Source organism: Octopus bimaculoides, chromosome Z (genome assembly GCF_046866305.1).
Source record: "Octopus bimaculoides isolate indiv1 chromosome Z, ASM4686630v1, whole genome shotgun sequence".
Lineage (NCBI taxonomy): Eukaryota > Metazoa > Mollusca > Cephalopoda > Octopoda > Octopodidae > Octopus > Octopus bimaculoides.
In genome coordinates, this window is record NC_142944.1 from 49,526,989 (window position 1) to 49,554,712 (window position 27,724).

Here is a 27,724-nt window from a genome sequence, read left to right on the forward strand (position 1 = left end):
TTGATGGTATTACTCAGGTAATCTTAACTTCATCCCATGCGAAGCCAGGCTATAGTGCTAGTATATATATATTCTGTTATTCTTTTACTTGTTTCAGTCTTTTAACTGAAGCCATGCTGGAGCACTGCCTTCAAGGGTTTTAGTCAAACAAGTCGACCCCAGGACTTACTCTTTGTAAGCCTAGTACTTATTCTATCGGTCTCTTTTGCCAAACCACTAGGTTACAGGGATGTAAATACTTCAACACTGGTTGTCAAGTGGTAATGGGGTGGGGACAAACACAAAAATATACACACTCAGATATATATATATATATATATATATATATATATATATATATATCATCAACATCGTCGTCGTTTAACGTCCGCTTTCCATGCTAGCATGGGTTGGAAGATTTGACTGAGGACTGGTGAACCAGAAGGCGACACTAGGCTCCAATCTGATTTGGCAGAGTTTCTACAGCTGGATGCCCTTCCTAACGCCAACAACTCCGAGAGTGTAGTGGGTGCTTTTACGTGCCGCTGGCACGAGGGCCAGTCAGGCGGGTACTGGCAACGGCCACACCCGAAATGGTGTATTTTACGTGCCACCTGCACAGGAGCCAGTCCATCGGCACTGGCAACAATCTCACTTGAATGTCGTTTCACGTGCCACAGCAAGGCAGCATTGGTAACGATCCATGGCCATTCTCAAAATGGTGTATTATGTGTCACCTGCACAGGAGCCAGTCCATCGGCACTGGCAACGATCTCGCTCGAATGACTTTTCACGTGCCACTGGCACAAGTGCCAGGAAGGCGACATTGATAACAATCACGCTGGTGCTATTTACGTGCCACCGGCATGGAAGCCAGACAGCTGCTCTGGCAACGATCATGCTCGGATGGTGGTCTTAGTGATCCACTGGTACAGGTGCCATCATGATTTCACTTTCGCTTGCCTCAACAGGTCTTCGCAAGCCAAGTTTAGTGTTCCTACAAATTTAGTTCGATTTCGATTTCACTTGCCTCACCATGTCTTTGCAAGCAGAGTTTAGTGTCCAATAAAGGAATGTTACGCGTAAGTGGGCTGCCTACAGCCCTGGCAGAGGCCTTGGATTTTGGTCTCACTTGGCTTGCCAGGTCTTCTCATGCACAGCATATTTTCAAAGGTCTCGGTCAGAAGTCATTGCCTCGGTGAGGCCTAATGTTCGGAGGTCGTGCTTCACCACCTCATCCCAGGTCTTCCTGGGCCTGCCTCTTCCACGGGTTCCCTCAACTGCTAGGGTGTGGCACTTTTTCACACAGCTATCCTTATCCATTCTCGCCACATGTCCATACCAGCGCAATTGTCTCTCTTGCACACCACAACTGATGCTTCTTAGGTTCAACTTTTCCTTCAAGATACTTACACTCTGTCGGGTATGCACACTGACATTACTCATCCATCGGAGCATACTGGCTTCATTCCTTGTGAGCTTACGCATGTCCTCAGCAGTCACGGCCCATGTTTCACTGTCATGTAGCATGGCTGTTCGTACACATGCGTCATACAGTCTGCCTTTTACTCTGAATGAGAGGCCCTTTGTCGCCAGCAGGGGTAAGAGCTCTCTGAGCTTTGCCCAGGCTATTCTTATTCTAGCAGTTACTCTTTCAGCGCACCCTCCCCCACTACTAACTTGGTCACCTAGATAGCGGAAGCTATCAACTACGTCTAGCTTTTCTCCCTGGAATGAGACAGAAGTTGTTTTCTGGATATTTACAATGTTTATTGCACCTGAACATCTGCCACATACAAAAACTAACTTCCTAGTTAACCTACCTTTGATATTGCTGCACCTCTTATGTGTCCATAGCTTGCACTGGATACATCTTATAGAGTTACTACCTACTCCTTTTCTACAAATCTCTCTATATATATATATTATTCTCACCGAAATTCTTTCTGATACCCCGAGAATAGGACAGCAACAAGTCTTGCAAAACATATTCTGGCAATTAGCTGGACAATTTTGGAAAAAGCACCATCATACAAACATGGAGCTTACAGAAGACCTATGACAAAAATCTTTGCCTCTCAGAAAAGTTCTTCCTGTTTCATGATAAATATGCATTGAACCAGGGACATGAACTCTTAAATTCTTGCAGGCACACTGCAAGACTTAAAATGATAACCTAGAAAAATACCGTATGGGTAAAATTTTTGACTTTCGGAAAATTTTGACTTTCGCATTTGGATTTGGCTTTACACCTAATATATAGTCATTTTTGTATTACAGTACTAGTACAAATTTCGACTTCACATTTTATATTTTACATCTGACTTTTCAGAAAGCCTTTGACTGTGTTACAAATTTAAACTTAAATTTCACCAAGGTTTATTTTTTACTCATTTTTACTCTTTTTTATATATTCAAATTTTATATTTTGAATTTATATATTTATTTTATATTACATTTAATTATGTTATATTGATTTATTGCACAATTTCCTTATTTTAATATTCTATATACCAGACAGTTTTTATGTTTGTATGCGTATATACATTATGGTGTATATATTTATCTTGATGTGAAGATATATATATATTTACATATATAACAGCATTGTTGAGTGTGATCATTGCCAAAGCAGCTGTCTGGCTTCCGTGCTAGTGGCACGTAATTAGCACCATTTGAGCATGATCATTACCAGCGTCGCCTTACTGGCACTTGTGCCTGTGGCACGTTAGAAAATCATTCGAGCGAGGTCATTGCAAATGCCGCTGGACTGGCTCCTGTGCAGGTGGCATGTAAAAGACACCATTTTGAGCATGGCTATTGCCAGTACCGCCTGACTGGCCCTCGTGCCGGTGGAACGTAAAAGCACCCACTACACTCTCGGAGTGGTTGGCGTTAGGAAGGGCATCCAGCTGTAGAAACTCTACCAAATCAGATTGGAGCCTGGTGATTGGAGACTTTCTACAGCTGGATGCCCTTCCTAACGCCAACCACTCTGAGAGTGTAGTGGGTGCTTTTACGTGCCACCGGCACGATGGCCAGTCAGGTGGTACTGGCAATGGCCATGCTCAAAATGGAGTATTTTACGTGCCACCTGCACAGGAGCCAGTCCAGCGGCACTGGCAACGACCTTGCTCAAATGTCTTTACACATGCCACAGGCACAAGTGCCAGGAAGGCAACGCTGGGCACAGGTGCCATCACGATTTTGCTTTCACTTGCCCCAACAGGTCTTCGCAAGCCGAGCTTAGTTTATATATATATATATATATATATATATATATATATATATATATATATATATAAATAAATATACATATACACAACAAGCTTTTTTCAGTTTCTGTCTACTAAATCCACTCACAAGGCTTTGGTTGGCTCAAGGCTAGAGTAGAAGACACTTGCCCTGATATTTGTATGGAATAAATTGAGAGGTAGGTAAAAATTTCAGTTTGAAAGCAAAAGCAGTTTAGCAATAAAACAAGACCATTTTATAATACTTAAAAATTGATTGTATTAAATTCAGTGTAATCAAGAAATGTACCGTCCCATCTAAGTCATTTTTTTCCCCAACTTTTCTCATTCTTTGCTGTATTGGTAACCCCAACTAGTGCTGGTGGCATGGAATAAAAAAAAAAGTATACAGTTCACGCTGTAAATTGGTTGGCATTAGGAAGGGCATCTGACTATAGAAACCACGCCAAAGCTTACATGGAATATGATTCATCCCTAGGTTTCACTAAATCTGGTCAAATCATCCAACCCATGCCAGCATGGAAACTGAATGAATGATGATGATGAATTATTTATAATGGTAAAATTTTGAATATTTGGTTACATATGATGGTAAAATGTTCCTTGTTTATGATGGCAAAGTAGTGGGTGTTTTTTTGTAATTACTCTTTTACTTGTTTCAGTCATTTGCCTGCAGCCATGCTGTAGCAACGCTTTTAGTCGAGCAAATCTACCTCAGGACTTATTCTTTGTAAGCCTAGTACTTATTCTATTGGTCTCTTTTGCCGAACCGCTAGTTACGGGGACGTAAATACGCCACCATCAGTTGTCAAGCGATTGTATAGTGTTGGTTATGATAGTAAAATTATTTCTGTAATATGGGGGGTGGGGAGATTCAACTGAATGGTCTTGAGCTACTATGATGTCTTTGAGGTTTTAACAATTGTGTCTATCAAGGAAATTCATTTTCTGATGATCTTTAAACTGGTAACAGAATTCTGAAATTGTCTCAAGCCATTAATTAATATTTTCTTTGCTACACAATAACAAATTGTTACTCTTCCCAACTTCATGCTGTTCAAATAAGGCTGCTATGCAACAACTTTATGGTGTGATATGTTTAATCAAAGTGGACAGGAGCTACCTTGAGGTCTATTTGTAAAGGGCTCACTGGCGTTACTCAACAATAGCAATTTCATACAGAGGTCTGTTTTAACAAAGGATGATTGGAGCTACTCAATAACAACTTCATGCTGAGCTCTGTTTGAACATGGCTAATGTGGCTACACCACTTTATAGTGAGGCTTGTTTTAAGTGGCGTTAACTGGGAAAACCAACAACAAATGTAGATTTAATATGTTTGTGGTGAAAACACATTTAAACAACCAGTTGGTATTTTATTTAACACAAAATCACAAATATACTTATTCTACTCAACTTATATCGGGTTTTACTTAGACAGGAATGAATGGGATTATGCGACAACTTTTTACTGTTCAGTTAATCAATGGTCACTGTAGATATATAACAACTATTTCTAAGATAATAAATGCAGAGATATTTTTAAATAATGCTGATTGAGGCACCACAACAACAAGATCGTTCTGAACTTGCTCATATAAGTATACATTAGTTATAAATTGATATTTCAGTTCTATATTTGAGAGATGAGGAATTATTTACATTATTTACATTTGACGGATATTTGTTCTCATCTTGTTTGTTGTTAACAAAACCAAATACACAATGTACAACAACAATCATTATGTAATAACAATAAATTTAATATAAATTGATGTAATACTTATATTTTATTGATTTCTAATATGGACTAACTGCATTTCATCAAAATATTTAATTTTTGATAGGATTGACCTTTTTATAGAGAAAAGGAAAAAAAAAAAAACCTCTACATGACTTCAAGTTGAAAAAAAAAAGCAGTAGCAACACTGACCATGTACAAAAGCCAGTAACACTGCCATCCTGATTAATACCACCAGATGATTAAGACAAAATATGTATATATTTCGAATGCATATTTTTGTAAGAAATAGGGATACATATCAACATATGTTAGATATAATAGCTTCTTATTGGCTAAGAACTTCTGAATTTCTCTCACTAGGAAGAGAGTGTCAGTGGTAAACTGTCCTAATACAAACCCAAATTGCATCACATATTTACTAAACCTTTTCCAAAGCAATTGTACCAAAACACTTTGTTACTTTCAGTTTGCTGCTTCTCGAAACTGAACCAAATTCGATGACTGGCACTTGTGCCAGTGGAACACTAACAGCACCAACCGAGCGGGATCATAGTAGTCTCACTTCTGTGCTGGTGGCACGTAAAAAGCACCATTTGAGCGTAACCGTTTCCAGCTTCGCCTTACTGGCACTTGTGCCAGTGGCATGTGAACAAAACATTGGACTGACTCCTGTGCAGGTGGCACGTAAAAACACACCATTTGAGCATGGCCATTGCCAGCACCGTCGGACTGGCCCTCATGCTGGGGTCACATAAAAAGCACCCACTACACTCTTGGAGTGGTTGGCATTAGGAAGGGCATCCAGCTGTAGAAACTCTGCCGGAGCAGACTGGTGTCTGGTTCGCCAGTCCCCAGTCAAATCGTCCAACGCATGCTAGCATGGAAAGCGGACATTAAATGATGATGATGATGATGATGATGATGTAGTTACTTCTTTCTAGAGCATATCCTTTGCCTTTGTAGAAGATGGCAATAATATTACTATGCTATTCACAGGAAATGACCACATCTTATACTACCTGAATGAATATATAAATGGTTAATGTGTGTCCAACATTGGCAGATATTCTAAGTACCTCAGTAACTGCTACTTTCCTTGTCTTCCTTTATTTCATGGAACATTTCAACCATACCTCTGTCATTTTCAATAGCTGGTCCCTTTGAGAGTAAGTGCACCCATATCATTCTGTACATATTTCCGCCAACAACATCCTCATTCATACCAACACACCATTTTGCAATTCAGAGCACTCGACCTTCTTTCTAGTCTTCAATCAGCAGACAACTGACAAATTTTTACTTTCTGCTTCTCTCCTTGCTAACAATAACTAACATCCACTAATATCCACTTTCCTCCATCATTTTCACACTTCTCTTTCAACCTATACGGCTTTCTTTATTAAACCATTCCACTGCCATGTTACCTTTCATCAGGCAGGAACATATCTTCCACAGATTCTATCGGTGGCTGGCAGCATGGTCACCTTGCACAATCTCTCAGTTGTCTTCTATGTCATGGCTCTGTATGTCCTCTTTCTTCTTGACATGTGTCAAATAGCACTTCTTTGAACCTGCCTCAGACCAAGGGATCTCTCACTTTCTATAATCCCCCCCACACACTTAAAAAGTTTTGTGTTTGTGTAAGATGCACACACACAACAATTGTTAAAGGAAAGTGATGAACGATAAAGATCCCTCTGTCATGAACTACATATGCAAAAACATGCAACACACACATGTATATACATGTGTGTTATACATGTATAACACACATGTATATGCATAGACAGTAGTTTCATGGATAAGTTCATGATTTGTTTCCTCTTCAAGCATCACAATGTTCATGTCAAATTAATAAACTCAAAAAGAATTTATCACACACACACACACAACATATATACAAACATTCACAAAAAAAAAACAACCACCAAAAACTAAACAATTTTGAAAAGAGATACAAAATCATTTGAAGCAGTAGAACTACATTTGAATATATAAAAGACAAATATCTTTAACAAACTGAAGTATTACTATTCTAGAAGAGACCGACATTTTCATCAACTGCATCTGGACTTCCTATTAATGTCAAAAGCATGCTTACTTAGTATTACTGAAAATGTCAAAGATGTGTTTGTAGTAACAAAAATGGAACAAGCTAACTAAATAGTTTGTTGCTCTGCCATTGAAAATATTACTTCAACCAAATGTGTGGAAGAGTGCAACTTTATACCCACAACTGTGTAAATAAAGCATTTGTTGCATGGAAATCTCACATAAAGCATAATAAACACATTGTCAGAATGGCAGCAGTAATAACAGACTAACGATAGAAAACTAGCTATCATGCAAACACTCTTTTCAAATTCAACAGTTATACATTAATCATTAACCATTTCTAACAAAGGTATGGGGCCTTAAATAGGGAGAAAGGGAGCAGCTGATTATTTTCACACCCAATTGACTCTCTATTTTATCAACCTTCATTGAAAGAAAGGCATAGTTGGCCTTGGTAGAGTTTGAGATCAAACCATAAAAGAAAACAGAACAAATACATGGTTGTTACAGTTTACCTTTAATACCAGGCAGTGGTTCTAATGCCCTGATGCAATACCGGGCAGTGGAACTCATGGATTCAGATCTTAATTGATTGGAAGTGTTATCATGTACATTGTTTTGTCTTGGTATAAAAAGATGGGCTACAGCAAATATTCTGCCCAATACCACAGATTTGCTTGTCAGTTGTTTGACCTTAACCAGTTGAGTATGTCCCTTGGTGGCTGATAATATGTGCATCTCTGATCACGAGCAGAAGTAGTGGGGGAGCATCATAGCCATGTGTTGAGAGGAATTCTTTGGGGTTTGGATAATTCACATTTGGAAACATGGGTGTCTTGCTCAACATTGTTAGACAAACCTTATTCAGGAACCTTTTGACCAAAGTGGGTGACTTGATCTGAAGAAAATTCTAACTGGTCCCCACCTGCAAGGTCATGTGCTGTTTATCTTGACATGGCATCACCATGTCACGCACATATGGTCGTGATGCATGTGCCTGGTGTACCCTTATCGTACGGGTAGTCATGATGGGTATACTGGGCTTCGTATATTTTACTCCAGTGTCACTGCAATGGCATGTGCTGCTCTCTCACTCAATAATAATAATAATAATAATAATATTAATAATAATAATCCTTTCTACTAAAGACACAAGACCTGAAATTTTGCAGGGAGGAGACTAATAGATTACATCAACCCCAGTGTTTCCTGTTACCTAATTCATTGACCTATAAAGGATGAAGGAAAAGTTGACTTCAGCAGAATTTGAACGCAGAACATAGTGACAGGTGAAATACTGCTAAGCACTTTGTCTGGTGTGCTAATGACTCTGCCTTAATCCTTTAGCATTTAAACCAGTCATATCCAGCCAAAATATTCTGCCTGTTTTACGCTGGAACTGGCCAGATATGGCCTCTCACATCTACCCTGTAGTGACATTCTAAAAATGTACAGTCATATCAGTGAAATCTCAAAGCTATGAGATATTGCATGATTAATTCAAAGCAATGTGAATGAATAAGCAGAACATTTAACAGAATAATCTGAATGCTAAAGGGTTAATCTTCATTATTTATCAGTTAATACCTTGTTATTCAGGACAACAAAAGAACAATGTTATCTAAGATCTTTCCAGGTCCTTCAAACACATTAATGTGACATCCTAGAAGAGGATTATATTAGCTAACTATGCAGTTCAGCACTTCCAAAAATTTAATTCCTTCCATAACCATAATTTACCAAAATCTCACTTTCCTGTAGTTGCATGATTTCCTTTACTTTCCAAAAGTTACCTCACCAGAATAACTAACAGACCAACTTTCTAACATCCTTATCAAAATAACTGGCACTTTTTTTACTACCACCTATGAACACTTTACAAACCAATGAAGTTGCCCCTACATGGTCAATCGACCAACAAAAAATAACAGCCAAAATTCTATCCAAATTACTCACTATGAGCCTTAAGATAAGTAACAACAAATTTATGTATACATACACACACAGATGGATGGATACACACATACATACATACATACACACATACCTAATAGGATATCTCTTCATTTTCTCAGATATATTCTCACTATGATCAAGAACAGAGCTGAAGGCAAAATGTAAATATGCACTTCTCATAAAAGAGAATAAGGCAATATTGTGTGGTATCGCTATATGTTCGGCAATATGTTCTTTATAAGCATGATGAAATAAATATTAAAAAATGGTTCTAGTGATAAGGCTAAGGGGGATGGAAATAGGGAGGGAGGGAGGGAGGGATGAACGAATGGATGGATGGGTGGATGGATGGATGGATAGATAGATAATTGCAAATATATGTAGAACTAACAGCAGATACACACACACGCACATACACCTGTTGCCAACTCTACATCTGCTGCCCTACACCTCCAGCCATCTTTCTGTAACCCTCTTTTCTAATTATTAAGCAGGTGGTGAGAATAAGGACAGCAATGGACCACCCTGGTCCACATCTCATCTCCTGACACTGTAACCTGCAGTCCATGTAATGGTTGATGGTATCTGGACCTTCTCATATTTCATTCCAGTCCTACCATCCTCATCTCTATCTGTTTCTTCCACCACAAGTTATATGCCTGTGGTTTTTTTTACTTAATCTGCTTGTACCCCTTACACTCTACCATCACCTTTCCTTTCCCAGGCCATTCATTTTTTTAAGCCTTTATTGCCCACAGGGAGCTAAACATAGAGGGGGACAAACAAGGACAGACAAAGGGATTAAGTCAATTGCATCAACCCCAGTGCATAACTGGTACTTAATTTATTGACCCCGAAAGGATGAAAGGCAAAGTTGACCTCAGTGGAATTTGAACTCAGAACGTAATGGCAGACAAAATACTGCTAAGCATTTCGCCCGGCGTTCTAACATTTCTGCCAGCTCGCGCACCCAGACCACTCATTATTAACCCCTGGCACTCAGTGCCACTACTGTACACCCCCATTATTATCTCTTACTCTCTTTACTACCCTCTCAACACAATCATTCTGTTTCTACCATCAAGGGCTCTCTCCCTTTACCCACCCATTCTTCTTCTTTCCTCCATTATCACTGTCTCATCTGTTCACTTTCCTTCTTGTACAGAGTGTCCACAAAGTCTGGGTACATGTGGATTAACACATACTTTAAGAAATTATTATTTCTTATATTTAATTGTTTATGTTATGATTTTATTTACTCCATGTACCCAGACTTTGTGGACACCCTGTATATTCTTGAGTAAATGGACACAGCATAGAATAACTGAAGTATTCAATTTTATGGTGTACAAGGCATGTCCATTAGCACCAGTGCCAAAATAAAATACATCCAGAACACTTTCTAAAGTGATTGGTGAATGATCAAATATGATGGGGAGGATACAGAAAATCTTTTTCATCTTGTCAAGGACATGACAACCTCTCCAGTGATGGTGCTACGAAGAAAAGCAAACAGTACACTATGTAAAGTGGTTAGTGTAAAGACAGACATCCAGCTGTAGCAAAACAAAGCAAGCATTAAAACATACAAGTTCTAGATGGTGCTTCATTTGGTCTAGGCAGGCAGTAGTGCCAAAATAAGAAAAATAAGGAAAAAAAAAAAAAAAGAACTTATTCAGATCATAATAATCTATAACAGTTCGTGATAGCATGGAAAGCAGATATAAAATGATGGTGATGATGGTGGTGGTGAGGACGATGATAGTGATGATGATGATGATGATGATGATGATGATGAATGCATATGCATTTGAAAATTCATTAAACAAAACTTGGTATATTCACAGGTCAATACCTATGGATTTTCACTTCTATGTCTTAGGCCTTGAGCACCAGCCAAGCATCAAATAGCCTTGTTAGAGATAGTATTAGAAAGAAGCCAATCTTAGCACATAAATATGCTAGACGCCTTGTCAAATTAAAAAAATGCTGCATTGTAATTGGAAGAAATTTCTAGCATGAGAAAACTACCACATAATGGAAATATTTTTCTGCTACAATCATGTCATTATTGCAAGACAGAAACTCAAAGTCTTAAGAGAGATGTGAAAAAAACAATCTATACTTTGTTTTAATATATGCCTGGTTAATATGATTTGCAAATATACAATACTTTATATAATGAATTTTCTCTCTCTATCTCTCTCGTACGCGCACACACACACACACACACACACACACACACACACACACACACACATATCTCTTTTACTCTTTTACTTGTTTCAGTCATTTGATTGTGGCCATGCTGGAGCACCGCCTTTTTTAGTCAAGCTAATCGATCCCAAGACTTATTCTTTGTAAGCCTAGTACTTATTCTATCAGTCTCTTTTGCCGAACTGCTAAGTTATGGGGACGTAAACACACCAGCGTTGGTTGTCAGCAATGTTGGGGGACAAACACAGACACATACACACACATATGTATATGTATATATATATATATATATATATATATATATATATATATATATACACATATATATGATGGGCTTCTTTCAGTTTCCGTCTACCAAATCCACTCACAAGGCTTTGATTGGCCCGAGTTATAGTAGAAGACACTTGCCCAAGGTGCCACGCAGTGGGACTGAACCCAGAAGCATGTGGATCATAAGCATGCTACTTACCACACAGCCACTCCTATGCCTATATATATATATATATATATATATATATATATATATATATATATATATGTCATTGCATCACTGTATCGACTAGACTATTCAATATTGTAAGCTATCATACACTGCTGGTCACAATGAGTTTCCTTGCATAGTTGTAGCTTTCAAATGATGCCACCCCTTTGGCTGGGCTGGGGGGGGGGGGGGACAGGCCAACATTAACTCTGAATAGAATACCAAGTCATCATGACATTATCCATTTACAACTGAGTGGACTGGACCAGAGTTAAATCAAGTGATTTTTTTTGCTTAACAACACAATGCACTGCTGGTGTGGGAATTGAAATCACAACCTTGCAATCATGAGTGCAACACCCTAACCACTAGGACATGTGCCTTCAGTATATATATAAATATATATATACACACACATAGATATATATATATATATATATATATATATATATATATATATATATATATATATATATATATATATATATTCTTCTATTCTTTTATTTGTTTCGGTCATTTGACTGTGGCCATGCTGGAGCACCGCCTTTAAGTCAAGCAAATCGACCCCAGAACTTATTCTTTGTAAGTCGCTTTTTTCCGAACCGCTAAGTTACAGGGGCATAAACACAAGCATCAGTTGGCAAGTGATGTGTGTGTGTGTGTGTGTGGGCGGGTCAAACACAGACACACAAACACACACGCATATACATATATATATATATATGTATATATATATATATCTATATATATAAAAATGAGAATGTGTGTGTGTCTGTCTGTCTGTGTGAATCCCTAAAACTCGAGAACTACGCAACCATATATATATATATATATATATATATATATATATATATATATATATATATGTATATATATATGTATATATATATATATGTATATATATATATATATATATATATATATATATATATATGTTTTATTTGTTTCAGTCATTAAACTGTGGCCATGCTGGGGCACTACCTTGAATTTTTAGTTTAATGAATGAATTGATCCAAGGACTTCTTTTTTAAGCCTGGTACTTATCTCATCGGTCTCTTTGCCAAACCACTAAGTTACAGGGATGCAAACACACCAACACTGGTTGTCAAGCAGTGATTGGTGAACAAACAAACATACACACACATATATATATATAAACATACAATGGGCTTCTACCAAATCCACACATAAGGCCTTAGCTGGCCTGAGGCTATAGTAGAAGACACTTGACTAAGGCACCACACAGTGGGACTGAACTCAGATCTATATATATATATATATATATATATATATATATATATATATATATATATACACACACATACACACGTGATGGAGGAAGACATCTGGTCAGAGAAAACTTGCCTCAACAAATTTTGTCTGACCCATGCAAAATTGAGAAGGTGAACTTTAAAACAATATTGATGAAGATTATATATTTGATCAGTTCATTCTATTCATATATGTAAAACCTAACACTTCATTTCTCTGACCTTAGATTCGAAACTGAATCTAAGGATTCTCGCTCATCTGATTGATCCACCATTGACCAAACAGGCACAAAAGAAATTTCTTAATCCAGTCAAAAAATGATGGATCATTTCCCTTTGACCTCCGTTTCAGCTGATATACCCTCCAGCCTTCATCAGGTGTCTTGGGGAAATTTCAAACCTGGGTTCTCATTCCTATATATATCGTCGTCGTCGTTTAACGTCCGTTTTCCATGCTAGCATGGGTTGGATGATTTGACTGAGGACTGGTGAAACCAGATGGCTACACCAGGCTCCAATCTGATTTGGCAGAGTTTCTACAGCTGGATGCCGTTCCTAACGCCAACCACTCAGAGAGTGTAGTGGGTGCTTTTACGTGTCACCCGCACAAAGGCCAGTCAGGCGGTACTGGCAACGGCCACGCTCATCTCACTTGAAAAACCTCATGTGTCACCTGCACAAGAGCCAGTCCAGGGGCACCGGCAAAGATCTCGCTCGAAAATCCTACGACAGCCCCACACAAGAGCCAGTTCAGGGACACTGGCAACGATCTCGCTCGAAGGATTTCATGTGTCGCCTGCACATGAGCCAGTCCAGGGGCACTGGCAATGATCCCGCTTGAAAGATTTCATGTGTCGCCCGCACATGAACCAGTTCAGGGTCACTGGCAACGATCTCGCTCGAAAATCCTACGACGGCCCCGATCTCGCTCGAAACATTTCATGTGTCACCCGCACCAGAGCCAGTCCAGGGGCACTGGCAACGATCTCGCTCGAAAGATTTCATGTGTCGCCCGCACATGAGCCAGTCCAGGGGCACTGGCAACGATCCCGCTCGAAAGATATATATATATATATATATATATATATATATATAGATATGCAGGGCAGGGAATCATCAATTAGTATGTTGGAGAAGCAGGTTACTGTCAATCCCTATATATTTATGATATATATATATATATATATATATATATATATACCCTCTCATTCCAGCCATGTCAGGTGAAGTTCTAATGGACAGGAGTTGACTTATTTAAACACAATTTCTCCTGCGGTATGCCTGTCTTTCTAGCAGCTACACCTCATTATAAATAAAGTAATCTGTAAAGGGACAGACAGTCAAGTCAGGGATGGAGAGAGACAAGCACGAGATAGCCAGCCAGTAATTTCTCAGATATTCAACACGAATGACAGACGATATCGCAGAACCTAAACAGACACCACTAAATGACCAACGCACTAATACTTTCTTCCTCCGAGCTTAGATTCGAAACTGAATCTAAGGATTCTCACTCGTCTGATCCACCATTGACCAAACAGGCACGAAAGAAATTTCTTTGTCCTGTCAAAACAGGATGGATCGTTTCCCTTTGACCTTCGACCTCAGCCATGTCAGGTGAATTTCAAACGGATAGGGGTTGACCTGTTTAGGCACAATTTCTCTTGGGGTATGTCTGTCCTTCTAGTTGCCATGACTTGTAATAAATAAAGTAAACCATAAAGGGACAGATAGTAAAGTCAGTGATGGAGAGAGACGTGCACAACACAGCCAGCCAGTTGTTTCTCAGATGTTCAACATGAACGACAGACAATATCCCAGAACCTAAAAAGACACCACTAAGTGACCAACGCACACACAGACACAAGACATGTCCTGTTTTACACTATCACATTCACAGTATGCATCCTGTTGATTTCTTCACCAGCTCGAAGCAGTTGGTAACAAATTGATGTAGTGAAGATTTGTGTATACAACAAGCAAGTGCAAGTGTTGTTTAAATGAATTATTTAAACTACAAATCGATGTTATTTCATTGTTTACTTTGAAGTCGTGCACATGTTTATTTCATCTGCTACCTCAATATCTACTGATACACCTTTTCCACTACATATATATTAGGTCATCCCATAAATAATGTGGTTTTTTCAATTGCATGAAAAGTCGGAGTGGGGTGGGATAAACTACTTGCATCAACTTGCAATAAAAGCAGGTAGTAATTTTACCTTGTCTTTATTCTTAGTACAAGTTTTGAAGAGTGCAGTCCGATTTTAACAGTTATTTTTTCAAAGCTATAATTGAAGCGACAAAGGAGTATATTCGGCATATTTTGCTTTATGAGTTCAATAAAGGCAACAATGCAACAGAAAGTGCAAGGAATATTAATGCAGTATATGGTGATCGAACAATAAGTGTAAGCCATTGTCAACGGTAGTTCCAGGAATTCCGAGCCAGAAACTACAGCCTAGAAGGCGAGACTTCTCTTGGAAGATCTGTAGAGCTCAACGAGATTGCCCTTCAAACTTTGGTGGAACAAAATCCCATCGTACCTGTTGAAGAACTAGCAGAGAAGCTTGGATTTGGTCATTCAACCATTCATCGACCATCTTTAGTTTCAAGACAAAAGCTGTTCTTCCATCAGGATAATGCTCAGCCACATACAACGAGGATGACATTCCAAAGGCTGGAGCAGTCTGAATGGGAAACGATGTCCTATCCACTATATTCACCAGACATTGCCCCATCTGATTATCATTTATTCCGCAGTCTTCAAAATCATTTGGACAAAAGAGATATCAATTCTGTAGATGAAATCAGAACAACATTTGAGGAGTATTTTTTATCACAGACAACTGAATTTTGGAAGAGGGGCTTTGCAAATCTACCAGATAGATGGAAGAGCATTGTAGAAAATAGAGGAGAGTATATTTTAGATTAAAAAAGATTAAGATTATTTTAGATTAAAAAAATTCTGAAAAATAAGTATAAAAGACCACATCATTTATGGGCTGACCCAATACACATGGCCTAGTCGGTAGGTTGTTTCACTCACAATCACCAGATTGTGGGTTCAATTCCCAGACCAAGCATTGTATTGTGTTTTAGAGCAAAACACTTCATTTCATGGCACTCCAGTCCACTCAGCTGTAAATGGGTGAACCTGATCAGAGGGAATGTTAGCCTGCTTGCCTAGCCAGCAAGGTTGCATCATTCGAAAGTAAAATGATGCAAAGTGCATTGTGACTAGTGATGTATAATGATATCTGATAGCCTAGCTATCACATGATCTATACATGTGTGTGTGTGTGTGTGTGTGTGTGTGTGTGTGTGTGTGTGTGTGTGTGTGTGTGTGTGTGTGTGTGTATATCTCTCTCATTAGCTCATTCCATTTAACATCTGTTCTTGTTTGCTGATATGGATTTGACTGAGAGGTAATTTGAAGCAAGAATTTTCTGGGCAGATGCTATTTCCGTTGCCAACCTTCACCTGTTTATTCAAGTGGAGGATTTTGTATTCCAGAACAATTCAAAAGTTCAGAAGTATCAGGTGGTTTGTTGGTAAGAAAAGTCAACAAACATCACCAGTTGTGTCCAAACACAAACAATGGCTTTTATAGCGGAGCTGTAGTGATGTTACCATTGCACAGAATGGTCTCATAATTATTTGCACATGCATGAACAAACATGCATGCACACACATGCACATACATACATAGAAAACAAAGTTATTTTATTTCACATAGGTAGATATATAAAAAAAGTAGAAGTTGAAAATTCACTGGGATTCGTTTAAATTTTTATTTTTTAGTTTTTAAAGGTTTAACCAGTTTCACAGATTTCTCTGATTTTCAAAAGTTGAGAGAGAGATACATGGAACTATGTTGTAACTGCAGAAGAAAGGCAGTTGCAACACAGCTCCACATCTTTCTATCTCAAATTTTGAAACTGGTTAAGTCTAAAAATTTTTAAATAAAAAAATCTAAATGAATTGCAGTGCATTTTCAATTTCTTTTTTCTACGAATATATATCATTGCTATTATGTTAAACTGTCATGTGTCCAAATTTGGCCAAATGCATTTTTTTTGCAATATTTATTTTTGCTTGCACTAGCCAGTTCTTCTGGTCAAACTGTCGTATCTCCAGCTGCCTCAGATGCCAAGACATCAAAAACTGTCAAAATGTAGTAAAACGGTTTTGCTATGGAATGGTAAAACTATATTTTCGTTTTCTGAAAAAGCAACATTATGGACTTATGACACTTTTGCATAATAGCAATGATATATATATATATATATATATATATATATATATATATATATACACACACACACACACATTTCAGTTTCCAACCTCAACTTCCTTCACAGGTCATGGCTTGACCTTTGGCTACAGTAGAAGACATTCACCCAAGGTGCCTATGCAGCCAACTTATCAGCCAAAGAGCCAAAGAGAAAAACAAAAAATTCTTTTCTAGTTACACTTTTACATAGTATTTCATAAGATTTTAAAATTTCAAGCGATGTTGGGGGGACAAACACAGACACACAAACATATACACACACATACATATATATATATATATATATATATATATATATATATACATATATACGATGGGCTTCTTTCAGTTTCCATCTACCAAATCCACTCACAAGGCTTTGGTTGGCCCGAGGCTATGGTAGAAGACACTTACCCAAGGTGCCACGCAGTGGGACTGAACCCGGAACCATGTGGTTCATAAGCAAGTTACTTACCACACAGCTACTCCTATGCCTATAAAACATCATAACTTTAACATTGATTTTTTACATAACTTACATTTGACGGTTATTTGTCCTCGGTGAGAATGGATGAGGATAGCTGCGTGAAAAAGTGCCACACCCTAACAGTTGAGGGAACCCGTGGAAGAGGTAGGCCCAGGAAGACCTGGGCTGAGGTGGTGAGGCAAGACCTTCGTACATTGGGCCTCACCGAGGCGATGACTACTGACCGAGACCTTTGGAAATGTGCTGTGCGTGAGAAGACCCGGCAAGCCAAGTAAGATCGTTGCCAGTGCCCCTGGACTGGTTCTTGTGCAGGTGGCACATGAGATGCACCATTTTGAGTGTGGCCGTTGCCAGTACCGCCTGACTGGCTCCCGTAGGATTTTCGAGTGAGATCGTTGCCAGTGCCCCTGGACTGGCTTGTGCGGGTGGCACATAAAAGACACCATTTCGAGCGTGGCCGTTTTCATGCGGGTGACACGTAAAAGCACCCACTACACTCTCTGAGTGGTTGGTGTTAGGAAGGGCATCCAGCTGTAGAAACTCTGCCAAATTAGATTGGAGCCTGGTGTTGCCATCCGGTTTCACCAGTCCTCAGTCAAATCGTCCAACCCATGCTAGCATGGAAAGCGGACGTTAAACGATGATGATGATGATGATGATCTTGTTTGTTGTTAACACAACGTTTTGGCTGATATAGCCTCCAGCCTTCTTCAGATGTCTTGGGGAAATTTCAAACCTGGGCTCTCATTCCAAACGTATTTTTCGATGTTATTATTATCATTATTATTATTATTATTATTATTATTATTCAGTAGTTTTATTTTTATAACGTGCTTTCACTTCACTACCGAGCGCAGCTCTGTGTGCCTTGGGTATGTGCTGTGGTTTGCTGTGGTGCTCTTATGTTTACTGTATTGAAAGTGTTTTGCGTAGTATGTGTGCAGTGCCCAGTAGTGCAATTTTCTGTATGTTATATATATTTGTAAGTCCTGGTGTTTTTGTTATGTATTTGTCTGAATATATTTGTATTATACCTAAGGCACCTACTATAATAGGAATTGTTTCTGTCTTTAGATTCCACATTCGAGTTACCTCTATTTCCAGGTCTTTGTATTTTGAAAGTTTTTCCATTTCTTTTAGAGAGACGTTGTCATCTGCTGGTATTGATACATCAATTAGAAAGCATTTTTTTTCTTCATGATCTTTGACAACTATATCTGGTCTATTTGCCTTAATTTCTCTATCTGTGTGTATTGGCATATCCCAGAATATGGTTGCTTTCTCGTTTTCTGTGACCTTTTCTGACGTGTGTTTATACCATCTTTTTTCTGTTGTTATTCCATAGTGTTGGCATAGCTTCCAGTGTATATAGGTCCCTGTTCTGTCGTGTCTGTGAATATATTCTTTCTTAGCCAAGACTGGGCGGCCAGAGATAATATGATTTATTGTTTCTTGTCCATCTCCACAAATTCTACAGTTACTTGTTATGTTTCTTTTCATTATATGGTTTTGGTAATTTCTGGTGGGGAGGCTTTGGTCTTGTGCAGCAATTAAAAATCCTTCAGTCTCTGCTTTGAGTCCTGAGCTTCTCAACCATTGCTGGGATTTTTTTCTGTCTATTTCTTTTGCATTTAGTTTAGCCCAGTATTTACCATGTAGGGGCTTTTCTTGCCATCGTTTTATCATGGTCCGTTGCTGTTCTAGTTTTAGTTTGGATTTCATTTGTTTTATAGCTTTTGTTGTTTCTTCTTCTTCTTCTTCTTCTTCTTCGTATTTGTTAGGTAGATTGATTTCTTGTTTGTATTTGTCAGCTTCCTTAAATACTGAAAACAGTTTTTTGTTTTGCTCGTGTTTTGTGGCTATTTGTATTAGTTTCCCTTGCTTTTGGAGTAGGTATTTTTGCAGTCCTATGGTGGTTATTTTATAATAGTTTTCCAGCTGTATAAGACCCCTGCCACCTTCTGTGCGTTGTATGTATAGCCTTTCTTTGTCAGATTTTGGGTGGTGCATCCTATATCCTGTCATTATTTTTCTTGTTTTTATTTTTCTATTTTAGATAGTTCGTTTAGTGTCCAGTTAAGGATATTGTAGCTGTAACTTATAACTGGGACAGCTAAAGTGTTGATACCCATTATCTTGTTTTTAGCATTGAGCTCTGTTTTTAGTATTGATCTAACTCGTCTATAGTACTCTTTCTTTATTTTTTCTTTCATTTGTGCGTGTTGTATCCTACCTAGTTCATTGACTCCTAAATATTTGTATGGCTGGCTTTCGTCTAGTTCTCTTATTTCATTGGCTTTATCTAGTGTGATGTTGCTACTTTTAACTAATTTTCCTCTTTTCAGGGTTGCTTTGGCACATTTTTCTAATTCGAATTTCATATCTATTCTATTCCTATAATAATAATAATAATAATAATAATTATTATTATTATTATTATTATTATCATCATCATTATTATTATTATTCAGATCACTGCCTGGAATCGAACTCGGAATCTTGGGGTTAGTAGCCCGTGCTCTTAACCACTACACTATATGCCCATGGAATGAGAACCCAGGTTTGAAATTTCCCCAAGACATCTGATGAAGGCTGGAAGGTATATCAGCCGGAACGGTGTGTTAACAACAAACAAAATGAGGACAAATAACTGTCAAATGTGAATAATGTACATAATTCCTCATCTCTTAAATATAGAACTGCTTGACTTTTTTGTCCTTTCTTTTTGGTGGAGGAGTTTCATTACACGATTTTCAATATTATGTGGAATGAGGATATGTTACATAAACTAAGAGAAGTGGTAGCAAATTCTTTTTGGTGGAGAAGTTTAGTTACATGATCTTCAGTATTATGTGAAATGAGGGTATCTTACGTAAACTTAAGAGACATGGTAGCAAAGTCTTTTTCTCTGCACAACATAGATAAGCCTAAGTATAATCTAAAATTGCATTGTTGACTCCACTTCAGGAAGAGGAGGGTGGGGGCCTTGTTCAGATATTATCTCAGCTGGAACCCTCCTTTCTCATCCAGCAATACAAACAATTGAAAGTTTACATACAAACAAGAGAATGGTGTACAATGAGATAACAATGAGTTCTCGAGTCATCCCACAATAAAAGGGACACTTTCTTTTGCACTTTAGCTACAAGTCAAGTTATAAATTAATGGGTTGTAAGAAAGCTCTCATAACCTCATGTTATAAAAACTTACTTATAATTGTCTGAGTTAAATTTCTGTCAAGAAAAGATGCAACACAGTAATAAGTAAGTCATGAGTTCAAACACTAATGAGAGCATTGCACTTTTTTTTTTTTCCCAGTTCATAAAACTGGAAAATATATTTGTGACAAAGGGGTTGGGGTTAACTCTGTGTCAGATCAACAGCTGTCCACTTCCTACAGACTGGATTAGTGCCCATGTGACAAAGTTACTGGTATCTACTTAGCGGTAGACAGTCTGGCATGCTTCCAGCCACCTGACAAATAAACAGGTGTCCACTTCCCACAGTGGACAGTGTCCACATGGTGACAATGACCGATACCTACTTTCCGACAAATATGCAGGTGCCCATTTCCTGACATAAGCAGGTACCTGCATCTTGATGGATAAGCAGCTGCCCACTTTGTGAGAGAGGGGTTGATAGCATAGATTAAACTGGGGTTCATATGTAACAGAACAGCTAAAGTTCCCTTCCTGACAGAGTGGATAGTGCTTACTTCCTAAAATAGTGTCTGGTATTTACACCAAGAAGAGATAAAATTCTATATTATAAACATTCACAAACCATCATCATCATCATTTTAAACAGCCACATATCTATGCTTGCAAGGGCCAGATAAAGTTGACTGAATCAAATTTTCTACAGCTAGATGCTCTTTTTTGTCACAAACTTTAACCATTTCAATGTAAAGTAATATTTCTCCTTGACCAAACAGGTTTCTGCAGAATATTAGAAATGAAGGTGGCAAGTTGGGTGAAATGCTTAGCAGTATTTTGTCTGCCGTTACGTTCTGAGTTCAAATTCCGCCGAGGTCGACTTTGCCTTTCATCCTTACAGGGTCGATAAATTAAGTACCAGTTGCGCACTGGGGTTGATGTAACCGACTTAATCCCTTTGTCTGTCCTTGTTTGTCCCCTCTATGTTTAGCCCCTTGTGGGCAATAAGAATTAAGAATATTAGAAATGACTGACACCACTTGTATGATAGCGACATTCTGATGCAAGAGAAATCAACTAAAAAAAAATTCAATAACAAACTAAGTAAAAGATTTAAATCAATTAAAAAAAAAAAGATAACAAAGGACTCTCTGTTGTCAGTTGACCCATTGGAATTTAACAGAGAACATTCAGAATAGAAACATTAAAAAGAAAGAGATTAACTATAGCAATATAACAAAACAATATAATCAGGTTTATTCTAGAAGTGAACTAGACTTCCTGGTCTCGCTCACCTTTCAATGCTGTAGATATCATTAAAATTTTGTGACCCACTTGGGAATTGATATTAACTTTCAGAAGATTTTGCTATCACACAAAAGAAAGAACTTAAAACATGTCTTAGACATGTTTTACACTAATGTAGGGCGTAAGTTACATCAATCTTTTAGTAATTAAAAAGTGAATTGATTCACATTTTGCTGTCATTTTTTGTCTTGTTTTTTAAACCATAATTTTTTTCTCATGATTTGGGCATAGAAGAAAGGGTTGTGGACATGGACTCAGTAGGTATTCTGATATGAAAATTGGGTCAATATGACAAATGCTCCTTTAATTGCAAGTGTATGACCACAGGAAAGCATCAACAAAGAAAGAATTCCAATGAGTTGGTGTTCCAGGCAGAAAAACTGAGTGTAGTGGTCAGTGCAGGGGGTATGGTGGAGAAGGTATAGAGAAAAAAAGAGTGACAAATGGGGTTGGCACAACACCAACTGGTGAAAAATGTAGAGAGAAAAGATATCACACCTAAGGATTGGAATTTGGCATATGTAGGTGAGTAACTTCATACCATGTAGTCAGATAGCTTTTCTTTTTCTTTCTTTTTTTTTCTTTTAGATGTTGTCTAAGAGAGCAGTCCACAACCTTCTTTGCACTCAGCACTAGTCTCACGTAAGAATTTTTTCCACAGATGATGGAATCATGTATATAACAAAACATAATAAAGTGCATAATATATGTTAATCATTATAAAAATAAAGACCCCCATTCAGTCATGAATGACCATGAGATTGCATTTAGAAAGTTCCCCTCCATGGCACAAGTCTGGGCAAAGTTGTTTATGGAAGACCAGCAATTGCCCATGCATACCAGCCTCCCCTCTCCACACCATGGATGTTATCCAAGGGAAAGGCAAAGGGGCTGATACAGCTAGGCACCAGTGACATCGCAACTCATTTCTACAGCTGAGTGAACTGGAGCAACATAAAACAAAGTGTCTTGCTCAAGAACACAACACTCAGTCTGGTCTGGGAATTGAACTCACTACCTCATGATTGTGAACTGTTGCTCTAACCACTGAGCTGTGCTCCTTCACTAGTATTATAAATATAACGTGAACATAATTATTACATTGTATGCTATTCACTTCATTTTTGCTATAATTTCGTTGTAGACTATTACAATAAAAAAAAAAAGATATAAAACTTAAAACTTTATTCTTTTTGTGTGACCCAATACCAAATGATCTACAGCTCATTATTGTTTGGCCCAGTGGTTGGTGGCTCCTTATTCTAGGATATCAGCATGTGCAGTAGCTGCAGAATCCCAGTCTTTGCTATACAGGGAACATAAGGCCACCATGAGAGAGTGTTCCCTATGTTCAAGACGTGATTTTGTAGATTTCAAGAAGGATGTTCAAAACAAAACATTGGAGCAAGACAAATAAAAAAAGAAGAAAAAAAAGTTTTATTTGAAAATTAAATGGAAATAAATGCAACCCAGTTCTTACTCACCTCAATTCCTTCAACATCTTTTAGTCTGTCGTTTAGATTTTGTTCTTGCTGTGCTTTATCCAGCCTATAACATGAAAAAATATATACAAATTAGGGTCAAAACTATCGAAAAAAAGTTGCAAGATGCAACGAGAATCTTAAGAAAATAAAAATAAGGAATGAGTGGAAATTTTACCGGTGAGTGTGTTAAATTATAAGGCACAAAAAGAAAATGACTCTCCTCAGACACAACAGAATATACAAATTATTAGAAATTAACCTTCAGCATTTATGCAATATGATATATTCTACACACACACACAGAGTGAGACAGACAGACAGACAGACAGACAGACAGACAGACAGACAAACAGGCAGCCATTTATGTATTAGTGTGCACACACACACACAGCGTCGGCTGCTGAATTCCCTCACAAGACATTTATTGACCTAAGGTTATAGTAGAAGGCACATGCTCAAGATACCTATAGTGGGACTGAACCCAAAGTTTCATCACTGTGAAGCAAACTTCTTACATACACAACCATGCCTGCAACTATTGTGTGTGTGTGTGTGTGTGTTTATATATACAGGGTGTGATGGGTAAATTTTCACCATTGTATTTTTTAATTTCATGCATGTGCCTTGTTTGTTTTTGATTTTGTCAACTACACAGTATAGTAGGGTCAGGTGGGCACTGTCTGTGAGAAAAACAGCACCATGATACAATTTACTCTGCCAAAAATTTGAAAACAACATGTTGTACTGCTTGGCATTCACACCAGAAGCTCCAATACAAGCATTTCAGAGTGTTTGGGTGTCAATCTGAGAACAGTGCAGAGAATTTGGAAAGAGGTGGATGAGTCTAATAGTGATTACGAAGGTACAGCAACTCAGAAAACTCATTATGATCATTCTGATAAGAAAAGAACACCTGAATTTGTTGGTGAGATCCAGGTCATGATTGACAACAATCCCTCCAAGTCAATCAGGTCCGTTGCCAAGAAAGTAGTGAGAGTGATAAAAATCAAACATCCAGTCAACATCATGGTGTTTGGAGTGATCACTAGTGATGGCAACACTAGACCTCCATTCATCTTCCCACACAGCCTCACACTCAACACATCAAGTGCTTGGAGGAGGTAGTGCTGCCCTGGGTCAAGATGGTGGCTGCTGGAAGACCCTGTGTCTGGCAACAGGACTCTGCACCATGTCACACAAGCAGGAGAACCCAGTCATGGCTGTCAGACATTTCTGCGACCCATCACCCCTGACATCTGGCCACCTAACTCCTCAGACTATAATCCCTTGATTATTATGTGTCAGGCATGGTTGGGTGAGAGACCAACAAAACTCACTGTAACACCAAAGATGAACTGAAGGCAAGGATTATGGCAGCATTCACCAACTTAAACAAGGAGACCGTCCAGAAGAGTTGCAGGAGATTCTGAAGTCGTCTAAAGGCCATGACTGAAGCCAATGGCAATTTTATGGAATAAATTTACTCTTTAGTATTTTAAGATATTTTTATGTAATTTTGGTGAATATATCTGTTAAAATGAGATGTCAGTGTTATTTTCATTTTTGTGTAATTTAGATGACAATTTATTCACTGCACCCTGTATGTGTGTGTGTATATATATCTATCTATCTATATATATATATATATACACACACACACACGCACACACAAATATGCAGTGCCACATAAAAGTTCCTGTGTGGTCCCATGTAAAAGCAGCCAGCATACACTGTAAAGTTGTTGGCATTAGGAACGGCATCCAGTTGTAGAAACCAAGCTAAATCACACTGGTGTTTGGTGCAGCTCTAGTCAAACCATCCGTTCCATGACATATGGACAATGGACATTAAATGATGATTTTATATATATATATATATATATATATATATATATAATAATAATAATAATATAGATTTAATCAAAAGATTAAATGTGGTACTTAAAATGTTTGAGGCACCAGAATTTGGTAGGGTAAAAACCAAAAACAAAATCAAGAGATTTGGTGAATAAAATTTGAAGAAAAGCAACAAAAATTCAATAGGTTATAGCAGTACGTACGCTTTGTACAAACTTCATTTATTTATGTAGTGAGAACACTACATCAGATGTGCAATGAAAATGTACTCCTCAGCTGCATAATGGAATTTCATTTTAGAAAGTCATTTTGTAGATGTGTGCAAAAACAAGAGTAGGAGATGAAGAAAATACCATCTTGACTGGGCTGTTAATCAACAGTCTAGTGAATCAAACATGAATTTGATTTCTATATATTCTAATTGGAGGGGTAAGATAGCACCCCTCCAATTAGAATATATAGAAATCAAATTCATGTTTGATTCACTAGACTGTTGATTAACAGCCCAGTCAAGATGGTATTTTCTTCATCTCCTACTCCATTATGCAGCTGAGGAGTACATTTTCATTGCACATCTGATGTAGTGTTCTCACTACATAAATAAATGAAGTTTGTACGAAGCGTACGTACTGCTATAACCTATTGAATTTTTGTTGCTTTTCTTCAAAGATATATCAAATCTCTTGATTTTGTTTTTGGTTTTTATCCTACCAAATTCTGGTGCCTCAAACATTTTAAGTACCACATTTAATCTTTTGATTAAATCTATATTATTATTATTATTATTATTATATATATATATATATATATATATATATATATGCATGAGCACACATGCATATTCCAGCTAAAGAAAACAACTTTGTAATGGAAAGAACAAAAAGATTTTTTACTTTAACTTTTGTCCATCACTTTACATATTTACGCATCATTAATGTAACACTAATTTGAAAATTGTTTCTAGAACCATTGTATCATGAAGTTAGATATCAAGCAATCATTATATAGTTTTCAATAGTAAATTTATAACTAAATCAATCTGGTCACTTACTATCTGATGGAAGGTGTAAAAAATTTTTATCAGCCTAAGCCAGTGAGAAAATAAAAATCATTTAAAATATTTAAAAAATAAAATCAATACAAAGAAATTGCTATTTTTATAGTACAGGTTATTGTCAATAAGAGCAGTGTTGTGAGTAAATAAACATTTAGATCAGTTTGTGTTTGGAATAAATCTGACTTTACAAAGGCTATATTAACTGCTGCATGCCACTGAGAATAATCCAATTTTAGGCAACAGCCACTTCAAGGCATTCTCTGGCAGAAGCAGCAAATGCTTTTCTAGCTTTTTGGCACTCATCAGCAAACTGAAATGACTTTGGAAACCATTTTATACTAAATAAGTGGCAAAACATGACTTGAAAATGAGCAACACTGACCAAGGACAGAACAAAATATTGTAATATGAATGTGAAAATAGAGTTGCAAGTAAACAAACATTTAGATCAGTTCAAACATGCTTAAGAATGTTTAACCAGTACAAAGGCAATTTTCACTATGGTTTGCTGTTGAGGAAAATACTCACTTTAGGAAATGTGTTGGAAAACACCAGCAGTCAATTAATGACACCTACAGGCAAGAAAAGTGCTGATGATTGTCAAGTAGCAAGAAATGCATTCATCTTTCAGCCAGAGTTCACCATGAAATGATTATTGGGTTTTTTTCTAGTACCTATTACCTAAAGCAAGAATTTTTCTCAATGGCAAACCACTGTGAGAATGGCCTTTGTACAGGTCAGATATGACACAAACATATTACAACAAATCTAAATTTTTATTGTTAATAATTTGTAAAAATACAAACTGTAGTTATCTCTAGTTATAAACAACATTACTGTAACACTATTAAATTCTGTTTTGTTTCTGAGAGCTTAAATCAAAGAGATATATATTTTATCATAGAAAATGATAGCTTCTTCATTCACAGCCAAAATTAAATGCAACAAGTTATTATCTTCAGTTTCCAAAAGATAATTTGTTCAGCTGAAGAGAAGTGAGTGTCATCATACCTTTCTAAGTAGACAGAAAACTATGTTGGGCAACATTGTACTATGCATAAGAGTGTGTGTGCTTGTGTGTGTGTGTGTGTCTGTTTGTCTGTCTGTCTTTCTGTCTGTGCAGTCATGCTATGTTGTCGGT

General features: G+C 37.6%; 1 protein-coding gene across 4 annotated transcripts in view; it reads right to left on the reverse strand.

The window, feature by feature from the left end:
* LOC106882253 (stromal interaction molecule homolog) overlaps positions 1 to 27,724 on the reverse strand; it is a 276,144-nt gene that overhangs the window by 28,309 nt on the left and 220,111 nt on the right. For all 4 annotated transcript variants that reach the window (XR_016244776.1, XR_016244775.1, XM_052973512.2 and 1 more), the window contains exon 7: positions 23,671 to 23,734. Coding sequence is in view for 2 of the 4 variants with exons in the window: in XM_052973512.2 (XP_052829472.1) it covers positions 23,671 to 23,734 (64 nt within the window). In the remaining 2 variants the exon portion in view is untranslated. The remainder of the gene's footprint in view (positions 1 to 23,670; positions 23,735 to 27,724) is intronic.